The 22,822-nt window shown below is 40.4% G+C and overlaps 2 protein-coding genes across 6 annotated transcripts in view; both read left to right on the forward strand.

Annotated features, from left to right (window-relative positions):
• Positions 1–12,472, forward strand: part of evlb (Enah/Vasp-like b) — a 49,445-nt gene extending 36,973 nt beyond the window's left edge. For 2 of the 4 annotated variants that reach the window (XM_085246244.1, XM_085246242.1), the window contains exons 4-13: positions 4,504–4,570; positions 7,104–7,174; positions 7,353–7,600; positions 7,765–7,862; positions 8,016–8,055; positions 8,419–8,470; positions 9,377–9,434; positions 9,520–9,580; positions 9,699–9,756; positions 11,382–11,555. In XM_085246244.1, coding sequence (XP_085102370.1) covers positions 4,504–4,570; positions 7,104–7,174; positions 7,353–7,600; positions 7,765–7,862; positions 8,016–8,055; positions 8,419–8,470; positions 9,377–9,434; positions 9,520–9,580; positions 9,699–9,756; positions 11,382–11,419 — 791 coding nt within the window. In that variant the 3' untranslated portion in view covers positions 11,420–11,555. Of the gene's footprint in view, positions 1–4,503; positions 4,571–7,103; positions 7,175–7,352; positions 7,601–7,764; positions 7,863–8,015; positions 8,056–8,418; positions 8,471–9,376; positions 9,435–9,519; positions 9,581–9,698; positions 9,757–11,381 lie in introns of all 4 variants that reach the window. The other 2 variants (XM_085246245.1, XM_085246243.1) reach the window with 2 other exon arrangements.
• A 1,353-nt stretch (positions 12,473–13,825) lies between these two features.
• yy1b (YY1 transcription factor b) lies at positions 13,826–19,048 on the forward strand. 2 transcript variants are annotated; one of them, XM_085246246.1, is made up of 5 exons: positions 13,826–14,544; positions 15,722–15,884; positions 16,954–17,014; positions 17,438–17,596; positions 17,922–19,048. In XM_085246246.1, exons 1-5 carry the CDS (start codon positions 14,001–14,003, stop codon positions 18,102–18,104), a joined length of 1,110 nt encoding a protein of 369 aa, XP_085102372.1. In that variant the 5' UTR covers positions 13,826–14,000; the 3' UTR covers positions 18,105–19,048. The 2 variants fall into 2 exon arrangements, with proteins under 2 accessions (XP_085102372.1, XP_085102373.1); XM_085246247.1 differs by having other exon boundaries at positions 13,827–14,544; positions 15,734–15,884.
• The last annotated feature ends 3,774 nt before the right edge of the window (positions 19,049–22,822 follow it).

The raw sequence follows: 22,822 nt of genomic DNA on the forward strand, positions 1-22,822 counted from the left end.
CTTCCCCCTCCAGTCCCCTCCAGCCTCTTAACTAGAGTGAGTCATTGAGAAGATCTCCCTCGGGCCCCGTTCTAGAGAGCAGATCTTTTCATCTGCCTAATAACATGGGATGGGGAACAAAGAGGCTCGAGTGACAGCAGCCAAACGCAAGTGCACAAACACGTTGGGGAAGCATGTGCACATCTGACAGATAGAGAGACTGATAGCATCTCAGTGCTACCAGCTTGCCATGATACAGCGCTCACAAAGGTTGTATCATAACACACACAGATCAACTTTTATATTTACGCACAAGTGCGTGATCAAGGGGGAGAATTAGGAAATTAGTTTATTCCGGTATGTTGTTTCCTATTTTTATTTCTCAGCATGGCACAGGACCTGATTTTTGCATATCCATGCTCTCCAGCTGATTACATAAGACACGTTCACACTTTGTAAAGCTGAAACCAGAACATGGGTGTTCCTTGCTTGTGCCTAACACCCTCTAGTGGTAAGGAAGTCAAAACCTGACCTTTTGTCCTTAAAATTGCTTTCACCTTTAGAGAGGAAATATTACATGATGTAGGATATAAAACTGAGGAGAGGATCAAAAAGGAACATATGAAACAGCCGAGCACTGTTTATTCTTATTGCTTTGAAGGCCTATTTTCTCTGGGTTTTACAGAAAGATGTAACCTGTCACTTGTAAAAAGTGATCACTGTGTAAAAGTGATAACCAAAAGTGCCAAATGAACTCATATTTTGGAAGTAAGATAGGTCATTAATGGAATAAAACAAAAATATGATTGTTTAACATTTCATAAAATGGTATTAGCTAAAATAAGCCATTTTTAAGACCTACATGTAAGACCTGACAGGTGACAAAATAAAGGGAATATTTAAACTCTCGACTCTCTATAAATAGGAGTCGTCTATTCCAGGAAGACATACAGAAAAGGATGCGAGTCATATGCTGTGGTCAGCATCCAGCCACCCAACTGAACACCTGCATTAACACTGTAAACTTTGGGGGTCACTGACCTCTCAGGCCCACCAGAGAAATCCTTGTATGATATGAAACTATTGATTGATCAACTATTGATTAAAGGGAATCACTGGAGGATGGTTTTGCACTCATCCACTAGACCTTCAGAGACTTAGCAAATCAATGCTGGGAAGTGCTGACGATGTTCTGGTGGCAGGTGGGGACGCAACTGCTTACAGAGGGCACTGGCACTGTTGTTGTTCTGGAGCTTATTAGAGCACCGGCCATTTGCTATCTTGTCACATGACACCCAAACACCAACTAAAGAATAAACTTTTGTTACTTATGTGACAAAAAAACACTTTTGTTACTTAGTAACTCTTTATCCCCGCCCCCCACATGTTTGAGCCTTGATGTAAACCTGGAGTGCACGTGGATCATCTCGCTGTAATATTTGTGTGGCTAAGCAGCACTAGGCTGTGTAGCCTAGAGACAAAGTCGACCTTTTGAAACATTAAGCAGATATTCTCGCTGTGCTGCTGCCGCTCCTGGTGTTAGTTTCAAGAAGATGACAGATGATACTGTTGGTGAGGTAGGATGGGAGGAGGAGGGAAAGGCAGGCAGGTGAGGTGTGTGAGAGAGAGAGAGATAGTGAGGGAGATGATGAATGGAGAAGAAAAGGAGGAGGGAGAGGAAGAGGAGCTGAAGGCAAGAGATGGTTAGGAGGGAGTGGGTCTGTCAGTGCCTCTGTGTTTGCTGCAGCCGGTTTCTCTTCTTCAGCATGTCGTGTAGGTAAAAAAAACTGTGTGTGCAAACATCTGCATGACAATTCTGATTTTGAGTTTGTGTGTGTAGTTTTTGTGTGTTAATGGCTATTATTGTGTTATTATAATCCAGTAAATGGCAGAGTCAGTCAGGAATCATTAGCTGAATAAGGTAAACAAACTCAAATGGAACATATATTGGAATATTTAAACCAGTTAAAGCAGTGCAATACTCTGTTGTAGAGCGTGGCCTTTTTCAAACATGTAGAATAGCTTTTGTGTTAGTAACCCCTCCCTAAACCTGGTTCTGCTGGAGGTTTCTTCCTGTTAAAAGGGGGTTTTCCTTCCCACTGTCACCAAGTGCTTGCTCACAGGGTGTTGTCTGATTGTTGGGTTTTTTCTGTATGTAGGGTCTTTGCGTTACAATATAAAGCACACTAAGGCAACTGTTGTTGTGATTTGCTGCTGTATAAATAAAATTGAATTGAATTGAACTTGGCAGGCTCTGTTACTCACTCATCTAGTAGAAATAAATCCAACTAAACATCTCTTTTGAGTCCTCTATCCTCTATCAGTCGATAGGGTCGTTTTTCTCTTCAATACATTCTGAAATCAACATTTTACTTTTGCAGTGATAGTGTCATGGCACTTGGCCCACGACCCAGTTTTTTATGTATTTTAGTTTTATTCTTGGATTATTGTATGTTCTCAGTGTCATCATCACCAGTGTGTGAATGTGTGTGTGAATGGGTGGATGACTGGATATGTAAAGCGCTTTGGGGTCCTTAGGGACTAGTAAAGCGCTATATAAATACAGGCCATTTGCCAATTTGTCAACCAAAAACTGCTGGTTTGAGGTTCAGTTCAATTCAATGCTGTAAAGGTCCAAAGCTCTCGATTTACATATTGATCTACGTCCCTACCCTTACCTATGGTCATTAACTCTGGGTAGTGACCAAAAGAACGAGATCGCAGAAATGAACTGCATCTGAAGGGCAGCTGGCCTCTCTTTTAGAGGACATCGAAAGGAGTTCAGCAGGTCACTATAATACACATAAAGCTCTGTCTGTGTGCTGGTTTGGTTGTCTGCCAGCTCCTTCCCTGAAGGTTCTTATCTACATCAGATATTGTGATGTCTTCATGTTGCCTAGCAACTACATAGCAGTCAGCTAAAGTAACCTGTTTTTAGCATTTATGAACCTGTAACACCTTATAGAAGCACCATATGATTTTTATATCATTACAGTAACATCTCACTTATAGCTTTAAAACTTCAGGTATATATTATGATGCCGTCAGGTTGCCCATCAGCCACTTAGCATTGGGCTAAAATTGTTTACATTGTTTGCTTATATGACACGTGATAAAAATGCATTTTAATTTCACATGCAACACCACAAACAGGCCAAGCATGCACGGGCATTTATTAGTAAATTAAATTTTGTTGGGTCTAAACCTGTTCTGGACAAAACCTGGATTCTAAAAATATAACATTAGGATCTAAGATGAAACACCATGCATGTGTGTAGGACAGGTGTCTGATAGCAGCCATGACTCAAAGCTTTTGCCATCGTTGTATTTTTGGGTTTCTGTTACTTGATCAATAGCAGCCATTAGCACCATCAGCCAGAGTCTATTCCATTAGAGGTGTGAGCAGTGGAGAGAATCGTCAGTGAGCAGTGACCCTGAAAACAGGCTGACTATGTAGAGCCATAAAACTGTTATGTAAGGGACATCTTTACGTAGACAAAAGGGAACATGGTCTATAGAGTTTTATGCCTATTTCAAACACTTTTACAACTCTTGATTAGATTTAAAGGGAAGTGATCATAAATCAACCAAAAAGTAACCAAAAAAACACCACAAGATTCCTCCTTACTTACTTCCTTAATCCAGAGGAATTCAGTCATGAGAACATCCTTGACATTGACATCTGATTTAATTGTAAACCCCAAGTTGAAGTCTTATCATGTGTTCAATTAATTGCATTTCCTTTCTGGCTCTATCTGCAGATCTCACTTATGGTAGTAAAAGGATTAGATACCAAAAGCCTTGTAGCTCAGACAATAATGACTCTCGCATACAGTATATTTGATTTTGAGCCTCATCCACCAAAGGAGATGCCACAATGGTTTGTTTTTACTGAGTTTGTAACCACAGCTGACAGAATTTCCTCTGTTCTCAGTTAGGTTCATCTGTTTAGAAAGAGCAGCTCAGACACTCTCCAGACCTCGCTCAGCCGCTCAGCCGCTCTGTTTCTAGTTTTGGTGATTCATAAACCCGTCGGCAAGTTGTATTTCACCCCAGAAGTACTCGTGGGGCTCTGGCTGACATTTGTTTGTGCGCTTGCATGTGTTTGTGCTCATATTGACATTTGTGTGAATTTAAAAATTTAAGAGAAGGCCGCTCTCAGATGTCGCCTCACTGCAGCATTACGAATCAAATGACTTGTCTCTAAAAGAGCGCAGGAGTAAACAGAAGGACAGCGTTGCAGCAGGACATCTTCTGCTCCCCTTCAACAGTAAAAGTGCATGAATGAGTTTAAGCTCATTTACATGAAGTCGGGGATTATCATGCTTTTCACTGCACATTACTTATTATGGAAATGAGACAACATAATGATCAGTCGCTGTTACGTTCCTTGTGATTTTATAGTTAATTATCTTGACTGGCACTAATTTTAACTGACATAATAGTGCTGATAATGAAACATTAAGGTCAACTTCACTCTATTTGTGTCTTTTTCTTTCTTTCTGTTTTCATTTGCATCTTTAGGTCCAGCTCTCCAGCGCCAAGTCCAGAATGGACCGACTTCAGATGAGATAGAAGCTCAGAGAGCAAGGTATCATTTAAAAAAGACGTTTTCTCCTTCTTTGCAAGGCAGTCTATGTAACATGAACCCCTGTTAGCAGATTATTTATTTGTTTATTTTTAAGCCCACCTTGTCTGGCAGCTTTTGCAATCAGAAAAATGATCTGAATGAACTGTGGTGCCAAAAAAGTGGGAGAAAATTAGTATCTTGTCATCCATGAGAAGAATATTTTTAGTGAAGGATCACAGGCTCTTGTGAACTGAAGCAAAACTCATCCCTCCCCTCCTCTTACTGTCCTCTGTATCCCTCCTACCTTCCAGTGGGTCACAATGATAAAGACTGAAAGTTTTACAGTAATGGCTAAAACACAAGTAGTCCCCGTTTTCTAAATCATAGTGGCAGATTAAAATATACAAAGTAGTGGATAAGCAGTATTCAAAATGACCCTTAAGGCCATTTCCACGGTTTACACTGTGGCTTGCCTTTCTTCCACTGCGCCTGCTGTTCCTCTCTCCACTTCAGAGACGGACTCGGACACAACGAGGTCTTTGTTGCTGTTTTTAAACTTATTTCAGCTCCGCCTGCTGGTTCATCTAAATGCCGAATGCCAGTACTTAAGAGAACAAATATGAAGGGAATTATGGCTCTGTCTGATCCCCATGTCGGATGAACTGTTCCTCTGCCACAAAGGATTATGTCTGCGATTGTGAGGGGAGATTGCGTGCGTTTGCGTCCTGGTCAGCGGAAGCAAATTAATTTCAGAGAACCGTTGTTTACTAAGCACCTCTGCTCCTGCTGTGCGCACGCTGCTGTCACATCAGACAGGTTGCTGCCTCAGATGTCACATCGCATATCTCCTCAAATCAAAGACAGAGATGTAATGAGATAGGTGGGATAAAGATCGAGGAGAAAAGTGATGTTGGCTTGGATGAATGAGGAGCAGGAGATGGGCACACTGCATGATATAAGACACAAAAACTTGTTTACTTACTAAAACGCAGGTGAAGAACAAATCAGGAATGATCTGATAGTTCAGGAGGCATTCATCAGCACCTTCATAATTAGCCCTAATCAAGGGCTGTACAGTAGATGATTATTTATTAAAGACCCAGCTGGAAGATAATTCTGGCTCATTGGGTAATAATTATTTAATAATTATCTGTCAATATAATATAGCTCTTCACTTTCTTTATGAGTCATTAATTAATAACTAATACAAAGCCATTCATGTGTCTTATTAAGCAGATCTCAGTGGATCCTCATTACCTCGCTATTACCTCAAATAAAGTGAATGCTTAGTAGTAATTCATTTGTTCCTCTGGAAAGTGCAGAGCAATTAAGTTATTGGGGGATTATTTGTGAAATCAGGTATTTCTGAGTCGATTTTTTTAGTAAGCAAGCAGGTTTTTGTGTCCATCTTTGTTAAGTGTTACCATGTTGGGATGTGAATTCAAACCTCTGACTCACGGTGACAGCATGCGAGAAAAACTCACCATCTGCTAGAGCTTGAGTGCAGTTCGTACAGTGGTCTCATTAGACTTTATACTAAACAACAGCAATTAAGGTAGTGACTTTTAGTTAAAACTCCAAAGAAAAACATGTTTCAAATAATTACACTATTTTTTGTGTTGTTTTGCCTCATTTCCGATGTGATTCCAAAGAGCTCACCTGGGCCACGCACTGTAAAGCGAGTTTCCTACGCCCAGAGTTACCAAATGAAAACAGACAGACACTGACAAAGACTCAATGGCAGGGAAGGACTATTTATACACACATTATGTAATCATAGGAAGCGGACACATCAGGTTAATGAGACACGGCTGGAACCAATCAAGGTAATTACACATGAGAAGTAAAAGAGACACAAACTAACAAAGTAAACCAGGAAGAAACTAACTAAATACTGAGCCACTAACTAACTCATACACACACACACAGCAATACTGGGGGTGGTGGGAGAAATAAACCAAAATACAGGGAATCAGATATAAGCAACAAACTCTAAACGCTAACAGAAACTACCTTTCCAGTTTAACAATAGCTAAACACCAAGTATCCTTAAAAACTAAACATCATCATATAGAAACCAACAAGAAAATGCATATTATGTAGATGAGAATACAAAACTTAATAGGAACTCAAAATCCTGGAATGATAATGAAACAAACATGAAACTAAACTATAAATAAATTTAAAAAAAAGAAACTATAGTAGAACCCATCCCATAATCTAAATGTTATAGAAGAATACCAAACTCCAAACCCAGGGGCTGTGACAGAAACTACCTGACACAAACGATGATTATGACTTAAGAAGAAATATCCCAAAAGAACGTGTGGAGCTTTAATATCTGATAAATATTGGATCAAGCAGTTGGAACATTTGAAATCAAAACCTAATGCCGATCTTAGCGCATCTTTGAGGCAAGTGGACATTTCTCTGTCTATTACTGTGCGATGGTTTTCTGAACTTTTCCTGTAGGTGGGTAAATTGTCAGATTTTAGGACAAGATTTGACATGTTTGATATTAAGTGAGCAGCTGTGATCCTTCTTGTCTCTGCAGGCAAATGATGGAGCAACAGCAGCAGCAGATGCAGGCGCACATGGAGCGGGAGCGACGGTCCTCCAACTCAGGTACTCACACGAAGTGCACAGGTCAGCTAAAGTTCAGCTGGTAAAAATAGTTCTTTCATTCAATTTAAAAATGGTCCGCGTCTTCGCCTAAGTGCATCTGAACCCACACAGGTGTAAGTGCGGATAAATATTGCACAAAGCGACTGAGTTTCAATCACTCGCTGCACTTTTCCTCTAGGTTCTCCTTTCCAAGGCCATCCTGCTGTGCTCTCCGTTGCCCCACCAGTAGTACCTCCACCGGTGATCATGGGCGGCCCACCTCCTCCTCCACCACCGCCAGGCCCGCCGCCACCGTCAGCAGGGGCGCCGCAACCTCCTCTCCCTCCTCCACTGCCCTTAGGCGGAGGAAGCCACGGGGATGAGACCTCTGCGCCGACAGGTCTTGCGGCTATGATTGCTGGAGCCAAACTACGCCGTGTTCAAAGAGTGAGGCAACACTTTATGATGTTTGGGTGAAATTTCTGTAAACCATGCGGGATATAGCTGGATTATCTCCTTCAGATTTGACTGACATACTTTAAAATGTTCATGATTTGCACATATCAGGGAGTAACCCACAGTTGTCGTTTTTTTTCCTCTGCTTTCTTCAGCCTGATGACAGCTCTTCAGGTGCCAAAAATGAAGCTAACCGAACAAGTGGGGGGAGTGGAGGACTGATGGAGGAGATGAATGCTCTGTTGGCACGAAGGTCAGATCAATACAGGCCGAAGGTCTTTTTCTCTCACATACTGTTGCTATATTAGATACAGCTGGTCACTGAAATCTTTAATTTTTTGTTTAGTTCATTCTGGAATTTCAATGAAATTCCTTTTTCTCACTTGAGGCTTCTTCTTTCCTCCAGAAGGAAAGCAGCTTCAGAGAAGCCCGAGGACAGCCAAAATGTAAGTGCGTGCGAAACGGAGATGGTTTGCAATTCATGAAGCTGAGCACTGCTCGCTCTGTGATTTACGGTGATAATTAGGGTAACGGTTTAGGCAGGGATCAGGATAATGTTGATGCTGATTATATAAGGGTGATAATGATCATTGTTATCATTTGTGTTGTGATGGAAACATCGAGAAATGATGATAAAAGCTCAGTAATAATCATTAATCACAAGGAAATCAGATTAAAGAAGCCTGGTTTCACACAGGTGAGACTGATATTTGCAGAATATTCTGCATCAAACTGCTGGCTCGCTAACGAGGATAATAGCATTTGTGGTATTGTGAGTGATGCTTACCGATTTCATTGTGCTTCTCTAGGATGACCCAAATTCTCCGTCGCCCAGCACTCGGAGTGGACAGAACGCAACGGGTGAGAAAACTAAACGCAGTTACGTCTGTGAAGGTTCTCAGTCATCCAGGTCATTGTAGTCAAAGGAGCTTGCAAAGAAAAGCGTCTGGACTTCTTTAACCCTGGAGAAACCATGGGGTCAAATTTGACCCCATGGTTTCCCTAGTAAACCAATGGGGTCGGATCTGACCCCATGGGTTCTCCAGGGTTAAGTTGCTTGAAGACGTTTCACCTCTCATCCGAGAAGCTTCTTCAGTTCTAAGGTCATATGGTGGGGAGTCCCAGATTTAAACCTAGTGGGAGTGTCCCCCCACAGAGGGACGAAAGGACCCCCTGATGATCCTCTAATCGCCTGAGCCTAGGTGAAGAAGCTTCTCGGATGAGAGGTGAAACGTCTTCAAGCAACTTAAAGAAGTCCAGACGCTTTTCTTTGCAAGCTCCTTTGACTAAACGCAGTTACAAACCACGTTTGAAACACATGAAAAAGGTGTGGGATGGAAAAGTAAAAATATTAGAAGCAGATCCACAAACATTTCTAAGAGAAAGAAAAAAATAACTTTTAACATGTACAGAAGTTTGGAATTAAGTTTTTTTTGTTTTTAAATAGACACTCACCACTTCATTAGTTACACCAGTACTGGGTTTGATCTCCTTTTGCCTTCAGAACTGAAGGTGCTGAACACGGTGCTGATATCGACATGATACTAACAAATCATTACAGCATGTTTAACATCACTTTATTGTCACGGAGCTATTTTGGTTTTATTTAGGTGTGGTATCATCGTTTCTCATGATAGTAGAACTATTACAAGTTTTTAAAAATCCTGATAGCAAATGGGATTTCAGAGCAATGATAAATCCAGAAATGCATGTATGACTATTTTTCTCTCTCGTTTTTTTATCTGATCTTTTTCCTTTGTCGTCTAGACGGAGCAAAGAAGCCCTGGGACCGAGCAAACTCTGCAGACAGGGCAATGGCGTCGAGGTGAGAAAGGGAATCCCCGCTGCTTGTCACTGTGAAGCAATACAGTAACAGCTAGTGTGACAGAGAATTATTTTGTGTTACGCAGAGCACGACCTGCGGGGAGTGGTGGCGACACAGACTCGTTAGACCTCGATAGAATGAAACAGGTAAAGAAAGCATTACCCAGCAAAATGTTTTGCTATTTTGTTAAAAGTATAAGCTCGTTTCCACGGTAAAGCAATCAATTGGTGATGTTTTACGAGTTACCCGTTTGTGCTTCAACAGGAAATATTGGAAGAGGTGTTTCGTGAATTGCACAAAGTGAAGGACGAAATCATCGATGGTAGGTTGGTTTAATCTTCTCTTGAAAACCTGAGGAGGATCATTTTCTCTCTCCTAATTCATGTTAATGAATATTTAAAAGGAAGCCTATCCAGCGGAATTGTGGGAGTTTGATAGTTATACACATGTGTAACCACTAGGTTGCACTAGATTCACAGAAAAGTACAAATGGATTTAAAACATCAAACTCTACAAAAGCAGTATCATGAATATTTGAATTTGTTACTTTCACAAGAAAAAGATGAATCCCTTTAAGACATTATAATAATAATAATAATAACTATTAGTACTATTTTTGTTGTCGTTATGTGCTAATCTGTTTAATATTATCCCAATAAGTTTACCATTGCTCACCAAGAGGATATACATTGCTAAATTGCACATCAACTCTTAAATAGCCTACATGCATAATATTTAACATTTGACATTTAGTGACATCAGCACGTTTATTAAATAATATCTAGAGAATGTTATAATAAAAGTCTCAGTGTTGATTAACTAAAAGGTTTTCTAAGTACAATGTAAGAACACATGCATGACAGATTGAAGGTATGTTGGCTATAAGATTATTATAGTATACTAAGATTAAGTGAAAATTTAAACTGGAGGCAAAGAAAATTAATTTTAGTTAAGTGGGGAAAAATGAGCTGAAATCGTATTCTGTACTTACAAAACTACTTATGAACTACTACTGTACTTACAAAATAAAATAAGATACAGAGGAAAAATAAAATAGTTTTAGTATCAGGAGACTTTGCGGCAATTTTTTTTCACAGCTTTGATGTGTCCGTGGTAAACAAAAAAGAAAAAAAACTTCTTGTGTCTGTATAGCAGAATCTATTCTGCAACTTCTTAATTAACTTCTTCATTTTTCTCATGAATTACAAACAAAATTAAGACTAAAACTAATAAGCAGATTATCAATACATTAACATACCAAAAACAATTCTATACAAGTACCATATCATTGTATATCATATAAAGCATTGTAATAAAAACCTAGCAAAAATACAACATAATAATGGTAATTGAATAAACACTGGCTTCTGTGTTTTTAGGAATAAAAGAGCAGCTGAGAGCAGCTTCTTCTGTTAGTTTAACTATCTAAAAATCCACTACATATGGCATTCAGTACACAAATAGGCCAAAGTATTCACAATAATAACAATGGTGAAATATCCCACAGAATAATTACATTCAAAAAATATATTGATGTAAGTAAAATCACTAAGTAACTTTTTATGTTTTACTTTGTTTGGCAATGTTAAAGTGTTAAAGTCTGTAGTGTAGCTGTGCAAGAGCAACAACACAGGATGAGTAGAAAATGATCAGATTTACTCAAAGATGTGTAAAGGTGTCCAGTGGTGAAGATGTGTTGGGAAATGTAACCTGTACTAATATTTTAAGCTTAACAAATTAAAAAACTAATTTAAAAAGGTAGAAATGAAATTAATGCACATATGAGTTTTGAATTGTATCAGTTTTGCTATTTTTGTGCAGGTTATTGCTCACAGTAGCGCTGCATGTGTCTGACAGTATACATCAGTTTTGTCAGGAAGCAAAAATAAACCACACTGATGATGTAGAGCTCTCAAATATGACACACTTTTTTCTCTCTCCTTACAGCCATTAGACATGAACTCAGTCGAGTTAGCACAACATAATCTTTCAGCGCGACCCCCCCCCCCCTCCCAGACGTGAGCCACCTTTTTTTCAAACCATTGCTCCTGCAGCAGCTGCTGGGGCCCTAAAGAAGAAGAGGAGGAGGAGGCGGAGTCAGGACGGGAGGCCCAAACTGTGACATCTACTCATCACGTTCAGCTGCGGTGTTGAAGCACTGGTGCAAACGTTGCTGTAACACCTCAGACGTGTCTGTGTAACATTTGATTTGTTTGTTTCTGAGAGGAATACGTGAATGGGGCGCACTCTCGCACCAGTTGCTCTCATTTCTTTGTCTGTTTGTTTGCCCAGTTCTCTCCTCTGTCTTTGGTCCAAAGGATATTTGATGCTATGATTTTAATTGCTTTACTTTTTCACAGATTTTTTAAATCGTCATTACTGTCACTTTCATTATTATTCCTATCATTCTTATGATTGTAAGCGTGATGTCAGTAATGAGTAATAGTAGTAGGGTAGTAGGGGCAATGGTAATAATGAGGAAATAATAATGAGAATATGATAGTAATGATAATGTGGATATAATATTGCACATCACTTTATGTCAGTGTTTTAAATTTTATATCGGTTGTTTTCATTTTGTTGTTTTCTTTGTTTTTTTTAGATGCATTTGCGAGATCATCCTCTTTTTTCTCTTCACCTGATATAAAATATTTTTTAAAGATTTTTTATCCTTTTCACAGTTATGTGTGGAACCATGGCAGAAAAAAAACAAGACAAAACATAAAAAACAGACCTTGAACTGAAACCAATGTTGGAGTAAACACAAATTTTGGATATTGCAATCTTATGAAATCCAAAAAAATAAACACTAAAAAAAGAGAAAATAATAAAAATAATTAAATACACCCGAGTATTTGTGATCATGTTGTTAATGAAATGTTTATTGGCTGCAAGGATATGGTGAAGTATTGTTCATTTTATTTTCTCCTTTTACGACAAAGTGCTTCCTGGTTTGAGAACAACGACAAAAAACAAAAAAAATATAACGGAAGTTTAAAAATAATTGAAATAAACTGTAAAACACGTCTTGGATAAATGAGGTGGTCTCTTTCCTTTTGTGTGTTTGTTTTGCTTCTTTGCAGTTTTTGTCTCCGCAACACAGAAATCTGCTGTCATTGAAACAGGTGCCATAAATTACTGCTGCTGAAACACATGTGAGCACTTTTGTGCAGTCTCAGTGTGTTTTTAAAGTGCACATTTGTGTAGCCTGTTTGTGTAATGAATGCCCCTGCAGAGATATTCAGTCAACGATCAGTTATGTGATACAGTTTTTACACATGATTTGGTGATGAGACCATTCACAATTCAACCACTGGAGTGTGACGTGTTCCTTAAAGACCACATTTACAAAATACAGTATTCACTAAATATTATTACTATCATTATATGAAGATTGCTTTTTAAAACCTTTCATAGTGAGCTGTGTAGTTATTTTCACATCTTTGTTTATATTGCTGTGTTTTCAAAAGAATGAATCAACCCACATAAAAAGCCCATCAAGACACAACATGAACTGCAGGGTTGTTGTTCACTGATAAAACTTCATATAGCTTCTGAGTGCAAACACCGCACCAGCTGCTACACCACGGCTGTCCAAGCCGCTGTACTCGACACGTTCTGATTAGTGAGGCCAGCAGGTGTGAAGGACCACTTTGTTCTCATCGCTCAAACATATACACTCACCCGCTTGTTACAGCCACGGTGCACAAAAGAGCATCTCTGAACACACAACGCATCAAGCCTTGAAGAAGATGGGCCAGAGCAGCATATAAAGACACCTGATGTCACTAGTCAGATACAAACAGGAAACTTAGACTACGGTTTGCAAAGGCTCAAGACTGGATGTATGCTTGAGGTCACAGGTTACAGAGCTAGAAATCTCAATATATCTTATATTTTTATATTTTATTTTGTTGGGTTATTTTTTATACTTAAAAAAAACAAACAAACAAAATTCATTTGTGATGTATAGTTGGTAAAGTTAAACCAGGAAAAAATATAAATATCACCTATGCCCATCAAAAACACATTTTTTTTAAGTTGCCTATTTTGTTTGTTGCCCTTTTTAAAGTACATTTGGGATCTCCTCGCTCTACCCAGTGATTTGCTGTATTTTAGAAGCAATTATCATTTGATTAATGTTGCATAAATCAGGTGAGGTTCAGAGATATTTGCAGTAATATTAGCACAAGTGAAACTATGCATTTGTCATAGTATTAATAACAACACAAATTATTATTATTATTAATAATGATAATAAATTGTCACCCTGTTTGTGCAACTAAACCAGAAACTGTGTATAACCTCATGTTTACGAACTTTGGGAACCCCCACTATCGCTAGTAGCACTGTTATCGCTGGGTTCAGTGAAGTCTCGCGATGTTTCCTTGTGACAGAGGATAGTGGCGACGAGAACTGGCGTGGGACGGAGTGAAGAGAGTTGTTATCGAAGAGGGAGAAGAGACAGCGGCAGGAGCAGAGCAGGGGGTGTGTGAGTGTGTTTGTGAGGTCCTAAAAGGAGCACAACACGGCGTGAATGAGAGAGACAAGCTGGCGAATTTCAACATGGCATCCGGAGATACGCTGTACATTGAGACAGACGGCTCGGAGATGCCGGCCGAGATTGTGGAGCTCCACGAGATAGAGGTAGAGACGATACCGGTGGAAACTATCGAGACCACGGTGGTCGGCGGGGATGACGACGACGACGACGACGGGCAACCCATGATCGCGCTCCAGCCACTGGTCACGGACGACCCCAGCTCGATCCACCACCACCAGGAGGTTATCCTAGTCCAGACCCGGGAGGAGGTGGTCGGTGGGGATGACTCGGATCTGCATACGGACGGCGGTGGAGGGTTTGAGGACCAGATCCTCATCCCGGTGCCGGCTCCTGGGGTGGAGGACGAGTATATTGAGCAGACTTTAGTGACTGTGGCTGGGAAGAGCTCAGTGGGTCGGGTGAAACGAGGAGGCGGCACTGGTGGGAAGAAAGCGGGCAAAAAGAGCTATTTAAGCGGCGCTGAGGCCGGCGGAAGAAAATGGGAACAGAAGCAGGTGCAAATAAAGACACTGGAGGGGGAATTTTCTGTTACAATGTGGGCATCGGGTAAGTAACCTTAGCCTAGCTGTGTTTTAACAGCTCCGTTGTTAGCCGTTGCATGAGGCCTCATTACCAGGGCGTTGTCCTGCTGCACCAGACTAGTTCCTGGAGTGCTCCGCCGCACCTCCATGAGAAGCGACGTGTAACACAATTTTTCGATCCAAACCCCCGCTGTAGTATATCGAAATGTTTTTGTTTTGAAGGGAGGCCATGTTTTAGGTGTTGCTGGGCGCCGCCATATTCCCCGAGACGAGTAAGTATGGCGGCGGCCCCGAAAAAATGGCGATAGTCGTGGCCAGGCAGAGATGGCGGCGGTGCTCGGGGGAGTGAGAGAGAAGCAGCTGGGTTTCGGGGGGTTTTCTTCTCTTTAGGCCGCGAAATTGTGGCACTTTAAATGCACAAAAGCAACTGATACAGTACCTAGGTGTCTACTGTGTGATATTCGCTTATATTATGAGTCGGGAGCTGTTTAGCAGTTAGCTCTGGCTGCTGTTGCTGCTAGTTAACCAGACAGCTCTGCTTCTGCATAAGGCTAGCTCCATTAGGCTAGGTGCAGAGTGATACTGAGCAGGTGGGAATTTATAATCGCATAAAAGGCTTTTATGGGCTAAACGAGAGCTCATATTATCTGTGCCTGTGATTTATATTACACAAACTATATAAAGAACTGTTTATCAGAATAACTTTTAGCAATATACTTGTCTACATGTTTTCTGAGTGGACACCGCAGTCATCTATTTTTAGTGCTCTCTGCTGGTTGGTAGTGAGTAGGAGTCATTTACACACATGCACATCTTATTTGCACGCTTATCTTGTTATGTGTTTGTGTGTTAGTGTCTCTTTGTGTTTGTGTGTTTTATGTCATTTGAATTATTTTTGTTTAACATATTTCAAACATGGAATTAATTCCCAGTTTGCATAATCTCTTGAAAACAAAACTATTGTAAACAAGATACTTATTTGAATTAAGAAAAAAATAACAAGTTAAAGTTTGCAAAGTAAAGGTAGCCATATGGTGAATAACAGGTAAACACCCTAATGTGAATATGTGCTTTTATATTCATTTCTCCTGGGTAATTATATTTTAAAAAAACCCAGGGGGCACATGTTTCCAGCCTCCTGAGGCTTGTAGCCAGGGTAACACCAATATGTTATCGGTTCAGTCTCTGTAATGTGTTTCTAGATGATAATAAAGACATTGACCATGAATCGGTGGTGGAGGAGCAGATTGTTGGGGAGAACTCTCCTCCGGATTACTCCGAGTACATGACGGGGAAGAAGCTGCCCCCTGGTGGTATCCCGGGGATCGACCTTTCAGACCCAAAACAGCTGGCTGAGTTTGCCAGGTGAGTGTGTGTGTGCCAGCACCCCTGCGTCAGTCATCCCCAGCTGTAAACAGACCTGTTTACACTGTCCACACAGTTCTGATGAATATGCACAACAATACCGCTGCTGCTCACGAATGCCATGAGTCTGAAAGGTCAAAAACACACAGGGTAAATTTTAGCTGCACTCTGCTAAACTCTGGAGTTTTTTTTCCTTAGTTTTCCTCCCAAGAATTAAAATGTCAAGGTTTGGTTACAAAATGTAATTAGGATTTAATAACTGTGTCAGGTATTACACAAACATGCCTTGTGATTATTTTCTCTGTTTAATGTTTGTGCACAAGTGGATTAGGCCATGTGTAGAGTGTTTACTGGAGAAGCTAGGATGTTGTTACTAAATCAGACCAAAGAGAGGCTTTCTGTTTACCCTTATTATATTGTGTTTTATTATGAATTGACGATTAATTGATCACAAAAGCCCGTGGTGCACTATTCAGTGTCCAGTGGGTCATTTTGTGAGGTTTTTCTTTTTTTAAATTAATTGTTTGTTATTGCCTAACAATGTCTAGTTGATTTTCTTATTCTATCAAAACAGTGCAACAGTTAACACTGAAGGAGTTGTTTCTTTTTTGTGTTTAGTTTAGTTACTTATTTGCAAAGAACAATGATAATGCTGTGGTATATTATTTACCAGGTCTAAGAAGTTTATAATGGTGAGACTAATTGCTGTGAAATCAGTGCGCTGACGTTTACTTAACTGTTGATATCAGTCTGTTTTAATCTCTGTTGATGTTTCAGTTGTCCCTTTTAGTTGAGTTTTTTGTTGTTGTTTTTTTGACTCTGTGTCTCAAAAACCATGATAAGGTGTTTAAAAGGCCTGTAAATATTACATTAGTTGGATTTTACTTTAAGCGTACCAGTGTTTATTTGTAAATAGATGTATACCTGTAATTGGTCTTGCTGTTTTCGTTATGTGTGTCTTTTAAATGCGTTTAAATGTCCTTTAGGAGTCAAGTTAATCAATAATCTGGTGTAACCTGGACCTGTAGATAACACAGGAGCTTATTTCTTTATTTTTTTTTATTTGCAGAATGAAACCCAGGAAAGTCAAAGAGGACGATGCCCCCCGCACGATAGCTTGCCCTCATAAAGTGAGTTCATTGATGTGTCCCTCCTTGTCACTGTTCTGGCCATCACTCCTGATGGGTTTAAAAGTCTTGCACTTTGTTGCTTTCCGTGTAATTGGAAATTTCACTGAAGGTTATTTAAAAGCGCTTGAGTGTATTGATTTTTATGCGTGCACTAGAACAATCAGGCCTTATCTGAATTAGCTAATGTAAATGGGTTTTGTTCGCTCCGTGAGCTGCTTGCTACTTCAGTGTGAGGCTTTTAAGAGTACATTATCACTTCAGGAGAGAATAGGGGCACTCTTACTCTATCCCACTGTTTTTCACAATTTAAAGATGTGTCAGAGAAACTGCAGAAAATGCTGAGCTCCCTTTAAGCATGCATTAGCAGAGAAAACCTGAACCTTGCTGCAAAGCACCTTACTAACTGCTTCTTCGCTCCTTCAGGGCTGCACAAAGATGTTCAGGGATAACTCGGCCATGAGGAAGCATCTCCACACCCACGGACCCCGTGTGCACGTTTGCGCCGAGTGCGGCAAGGCCTTTGTTGAGAGCTCCAAGCTCAAGCGCCATCAACTCGTTCACACAGGGGAGAAACCCTTCCAGGTTGTCCACACACACACACGCACAGACTTTCCATATAAAGCTTATAAACTCAGCACTGCAGGGTGCTTAATTCAAGTGAAGGAAAATGGGCTAAGTAATTTCTCCCTGATGAGATTCACCCACCAAATGTCAGTAAAAGTTTATCTTTGGTGGGTAAATGACACCGGCTGGAATTGTTTAAAGTCTTTTCAGACAATTTCTGCTCGAGCGATTTTAACAAGTGATTCTGGATAAACACTGGCATATTTTCATTGAAATGAGACCATTGCTGTGGAAGGTTTTAAAGACGCACTGTTTAATCATTCCTCTGCTCCTCTCCCCTCAGTGCACCTTCGAAGGCTGCGGGAAAAGGTTTTCTCTGGACTTCAACCTGCGCACGCACGTGCGGATCCACACTGGAGACCGGCCCTACGTCTGCCCTTTCGATGGCTGCAATAAGAAATTTGCCCAGTCAACCAACCTAAAGTCTCACATTCTCACACACGCCAAAGCCAAAAATAACCAATGAGAACGTATCCGTCAGCGTCGAGTCACGAAGACGAAAAAAGAAGAAAGGAAAAAAAAGAGCATTCTAGCGACACACGTGAGACCTCGTTTGAAGATGGAATGAGAAGCTTGAGACTTATTGATTTATATTAAAAATCTGACAGATTAAAAGACTTAGAACACTGAAATTCAGCTGGTTTTTCCTGAGCCCCCTTTCTTCTTCTTCTGCTGTCATATTGGATGAGGAACGCAGTGACTATTCCCTAAAGCCCCAGCCAGCACAGTCCCTTCGTTTCTCCAGTGGCACTCAGCTGCCAGAAGATGGAACCCATGGACAAACATCAGAGACTTATTTTTACCGGAGTGATCAGAGAAGCAGCGGGCTATTAGTATTTTTATTTGGTCGCATTGCTTTTATTTCCCTCAAGTGTGCATATTGTACACTTGACTCAGGCTGTGTTTAGTATAATTGTGTTTTGTTTTGGTTTTTTTCTCCTGCATTAAGAGATCGTACCTATGATACAAAAGAAGAGGCCTCAAGACTTGTTTGACCTGTTTCACATGTATACAAAGTTTAAAAAACAAAACGGCTGTATCTTTGCATTTTCACACCTTCTTCGGTTGTATTTTTCTCTAACCACAGAATAACCTTGTATACTTGTATTGTATGGCTGTATTAAAATTCAGTAGACATAGATAGAGGTGTGATTTAAAGTGTTAACCGATTAAACTTTAGTCATGAGTTGCTTTATATTTTCTAAGAACCGTCTTTACACAGATGAACAAGTAATATGATCTCACTCAGAGCCTGTCACAGTCAAATTACCTGAAGCGTGCTTTGAATTGACTGCGAGACCATCACTTTCTTTGTTAGAATGTAATGTACAGACGTCAACCATGAACTTCCTTTGTTCATATTTACACACATGTATCTCACCTGCCCACCAATAAAATGGGTCATTCCAACTCTGAACTTCACAGTTAGTTTTTACTAAAGTGGGTCTTCTTTGAGAGTGACAAACTTTGTGTGACTGTCAGTCTGCTGCTGCGCAGCATCTCCTCTGGCACCGTGCGCCATGTTAATAACCGAGAGGGAGCCAGAAGGAAAAAGGAGGAGACGGTGCAATGTTATAAATGATTTTTCTCCAAAAGTGTGGAAAACAAGTTGTGATTAAGTCCTAAAATACTGATACGCTTATCTGACACTGTTCCAACTGCTCCTTTGTGTGACTACCTAATCAGCCAATCACATCACTCATTGCATTTAGGTATATAGACATGGTGGCCTTGTTGAGTCTGTGCAATGAAAGTTAAGGCAGTGCTGAAGGCAAAAGGGAGCCCAACCCAGTACTAGTAGTATGAATGTGCGTAAATGTTTGACAGAAAGCACTTAAGCATAGAAAAAAGTTAATGGGTGAATGAGACACGTAGTATAAAGTGCTCTAAGTGAAATTTATGTAGTTTACTCCCCCAAACAAAAGACAACAAAGTAGCCTGATGTTAGCCCGTTCCCAGTTGTCAGCTCTGATTCTTATGTCTTAAACTGTCCATCATCAGTTTTCTCAAAGGTGGAAGGTGTGTTACGCCCGGGACAGGTGATGGACAGGTGTAGGCATCAAGCACAAAGAAAGGTTCCAGTCGACCAGGACGGGAGGTTCACATTCAGAGTCTTATTGGTTTACAAGACCTGTGCTGGCAAATGGTATGGGCACTGTAATATAATTTTAGATCTCTTTAATAGTTAATTGCCTGGGTGACCTCTCTTTTGGGGCTCTCCTCAGCTCTTCCCAGGAGGGTGGCACGGTTGCCCCTTTGGTGGTCCTCCTCGGGTCCTCGTAGTCTGGGGCCTCTGGATGTCTGGGGCCTGGATCTCCTCCATACCTGCTTCATGCCCTGGGGGACGGGGCTACGGCTCCCCACACTCCCAGGCAGATTGTTACATGGAGAAACCTTTTGAATACAAGCGTGCTGATCCACACAGGTGTGCACACAGGTGTACACACGAGTGTTCACAGACACGAACTACACCTTTCTTAGCTGCTACCTCAAAGCACATTATGCGCTGTCGATCTTGCGTGCTGCACAATAACATTTAATATTTAGTATCTACTGTTATCTACTGTTAGCTAGTTTATTGCGATGGTGTTGTATTTATTATGTTGCTCTTTTTTGTTTGTTTTCTCTTCTGTTTTTCTTTCTCTCCCTCTCTTTCTTTCATTCTTTCTCCCTGTCCTATCCCCTAGTCAAAAAAACAAAAAAGTTAATTGCACTACTGAGCATTCAAAATAAATTAAGTAGAAAAGTTTTAGATTCACAAGATGCAGGGTTCTTTGTGCAGGCTTGGTGGAAGGCTGTGTGCAGAAATGCAGGATTGAACCAGAGCAAGGTCAAGAAACAATAGCCCTCACAGATAGATGATGCCTCAGATGCATGAAACTAGGTAAGAGGTCAGGATGCATGCATATGTGTGTGTGTGTGTGTGTGTGTGTGTGTCCATCACTAGGTGAAGCTGCAACTGAGGAAGGAGAAGAAGAGCACAACCTGTCCGCCAATAAGGGGGGCTAAAGGTCTAAACCACGGCCCTTTTGACCAATCAGATAGATGCACATTCTCTTTTATAAATATGTGGATGGCTAAGTTCTCTCTTCCGGGAGTTGGCTACAGAAAACTGTTGCAGACTGTGGTTTTCTAACCGGAAGGAGATCTGTGTACATGAATTATTCTTTGAACTGGTTGAGGCAATAAATCTGTTTAACTTGAACTGGACCGAAGCTCTCTTTATCTTAGAAAAAAGAGAACATGTGTTGACTCAGGATAACATAACAGACACATATGTATACACTTGCCAAAATGCACAAAATAAAGTGTCTTATGACCCACCTTTCCCCACTTCTCTCCGTTAAACCAGTGGTTTGGCTTCATGCCTCTACATGTCGTTTTTATTCTACCATAAAAAATGAATAAATACTAATATAAACATAGGATAAAACATTAGTGGGGTGGATATAACAGCAAGAAGGTCCTTCCCATGTTTGTGTGAATCCTCTCCTGGTGGTGCACCCCACCTCTCGCTCTATGACAGCTGGGTTAGGTTCCAGCCTCCCACGACCCTGAAATGGATACGTGAAAGAAAAATGATGGAAAATATTAGTATGTGGGGGAAAAAATCAATAAAATCTTGAAGCACCTCTTTGACTTACTGGGCTTTAAGTGATTTGTGACTCTTAATATTTAGCAACCACATGATCCTCTATGCAGATGACTCAAAATCTGAAAGGTGTGTAACAGATAGTTCCAAAGTAGGTAAACCTATAAAAAGATATCAACACAAAATGTCATTAAGGAGCTGCAGGTAGGATTAGCTGATGCAGAAAGTGGTTTTACTTGCACAAGCAGGCTTCATGTAGAAGTGTTCGAGTCAACGGCTGAATATTTCAGAGTCATTCTTAAAGCAACACGCCATGGACACATAAAGTTTATACTGGTTTTTGTGGCCTCAATCATCAAAGATTCGTTGGAAGGAAAAAAAAATGGAGCAGCATTTGATGGGAATAATAATAATTTTTTTGAGTTAAGCATGGAGGTGGAAATCTCCTGCAGTGGAGTCAGTGGCATGGGAAAGATTGCACAAATAGAGGGATGAATGGATTCAACACAAATGGTGAGGAAAATGTCACGCAGTCAGTCATGACAATGGAACGTGAAACGAGTCTGACTTCTACAATAAGACAATGATCCAAAGGAGCTGTCAAGCAGCCTGCTCAGCCTAAAAATATCTTTCATATTGTGTGAAACGGAGCACCAACATTTGAAGAATAATTCTGTTCAAATAAAAAAAGTGTGGCTGTGTTTTTTAAATAACTGCAGACTTTTGCATACAGGTCCACCTAATCTACCAGATACCTGTCTATTAATAATAATTATGTGGTTATTAAACTAGAGGTGGGCAGATCGATTCAAATAACGATAGTATTGATCAATACTCTGTATTTAACCTTTTCTTGTTGGCTGTCACATGTATTTGATTTATAGCCAACAACAGATTTAAACAGAGTAAGCTTCAAGTTTCAAAATACATGAAAAGCTGAAAGTTGTGTTTTATTGTGTTAACTTATTATTGTGGAAGGTCAAAATCACTACAGTGATTTAGTGGTTGCAAATGAATGATTATTAATGATTAAGTTGTGACACATTGCCCTGCACGAGCTGCCTTTATGGGTTAAAAGTATCAGTACTGGTAGCAGCAATACTGCCCCTGTATTTATTTGGTAGTTAAAAAATACCACCATTTACAGTATTGGAGACCACTACATTAAACATGACTAGTTTTACTTTACACTTTATGCAGAGGTCCTTTTGATTTCTTGTTATCAACAAGTGCTAGTAGTCATATGACTCACACCACCCAAGACTGCAGGGTTTATGCCTGTAGGCCCGTTCAGCCTTTCAAAAATCACCCCTTGAGTCTCATTTCTTGCCGCTAGCAAACACACTGCAGGATTTCCAAAGCATATGTGCATTTCCCCCCTAAAAGATACAAAGAAAACAATATTTAATCCTCCACAAAGGCAACATGTGTCCACCTCCATTCATATTAAATTCAAGGATAACAGGCATTCTAAAAGCTGCATAAGCTCAGTGGGATTTCCTTCCTCCCTTGTCGGCTATCCACTTGCAATTTTCAAGTTTACACATAAGTCCAATTCCGCTTTCCGCTCAGCCAGCAGGATTAGCACAACT

Source organism: Mchenga conophoros, linkage group LG15 (assembly GCF_057382185.1).
Source record: "Mchenga conophoros isolate Kocher_MC1m ecotype Shallow Benthic linkage group LG15, M_conophoros_male_GT1.1, whole genome shotgun sequence".
Classification (NCBI taxonomy): domain Eukaryota; kingdom Metazoa; phylum Chordata; class Actinopteri; order Cichliformes; family Cichlidae; genus Mchenga; species Mchenga conophoros.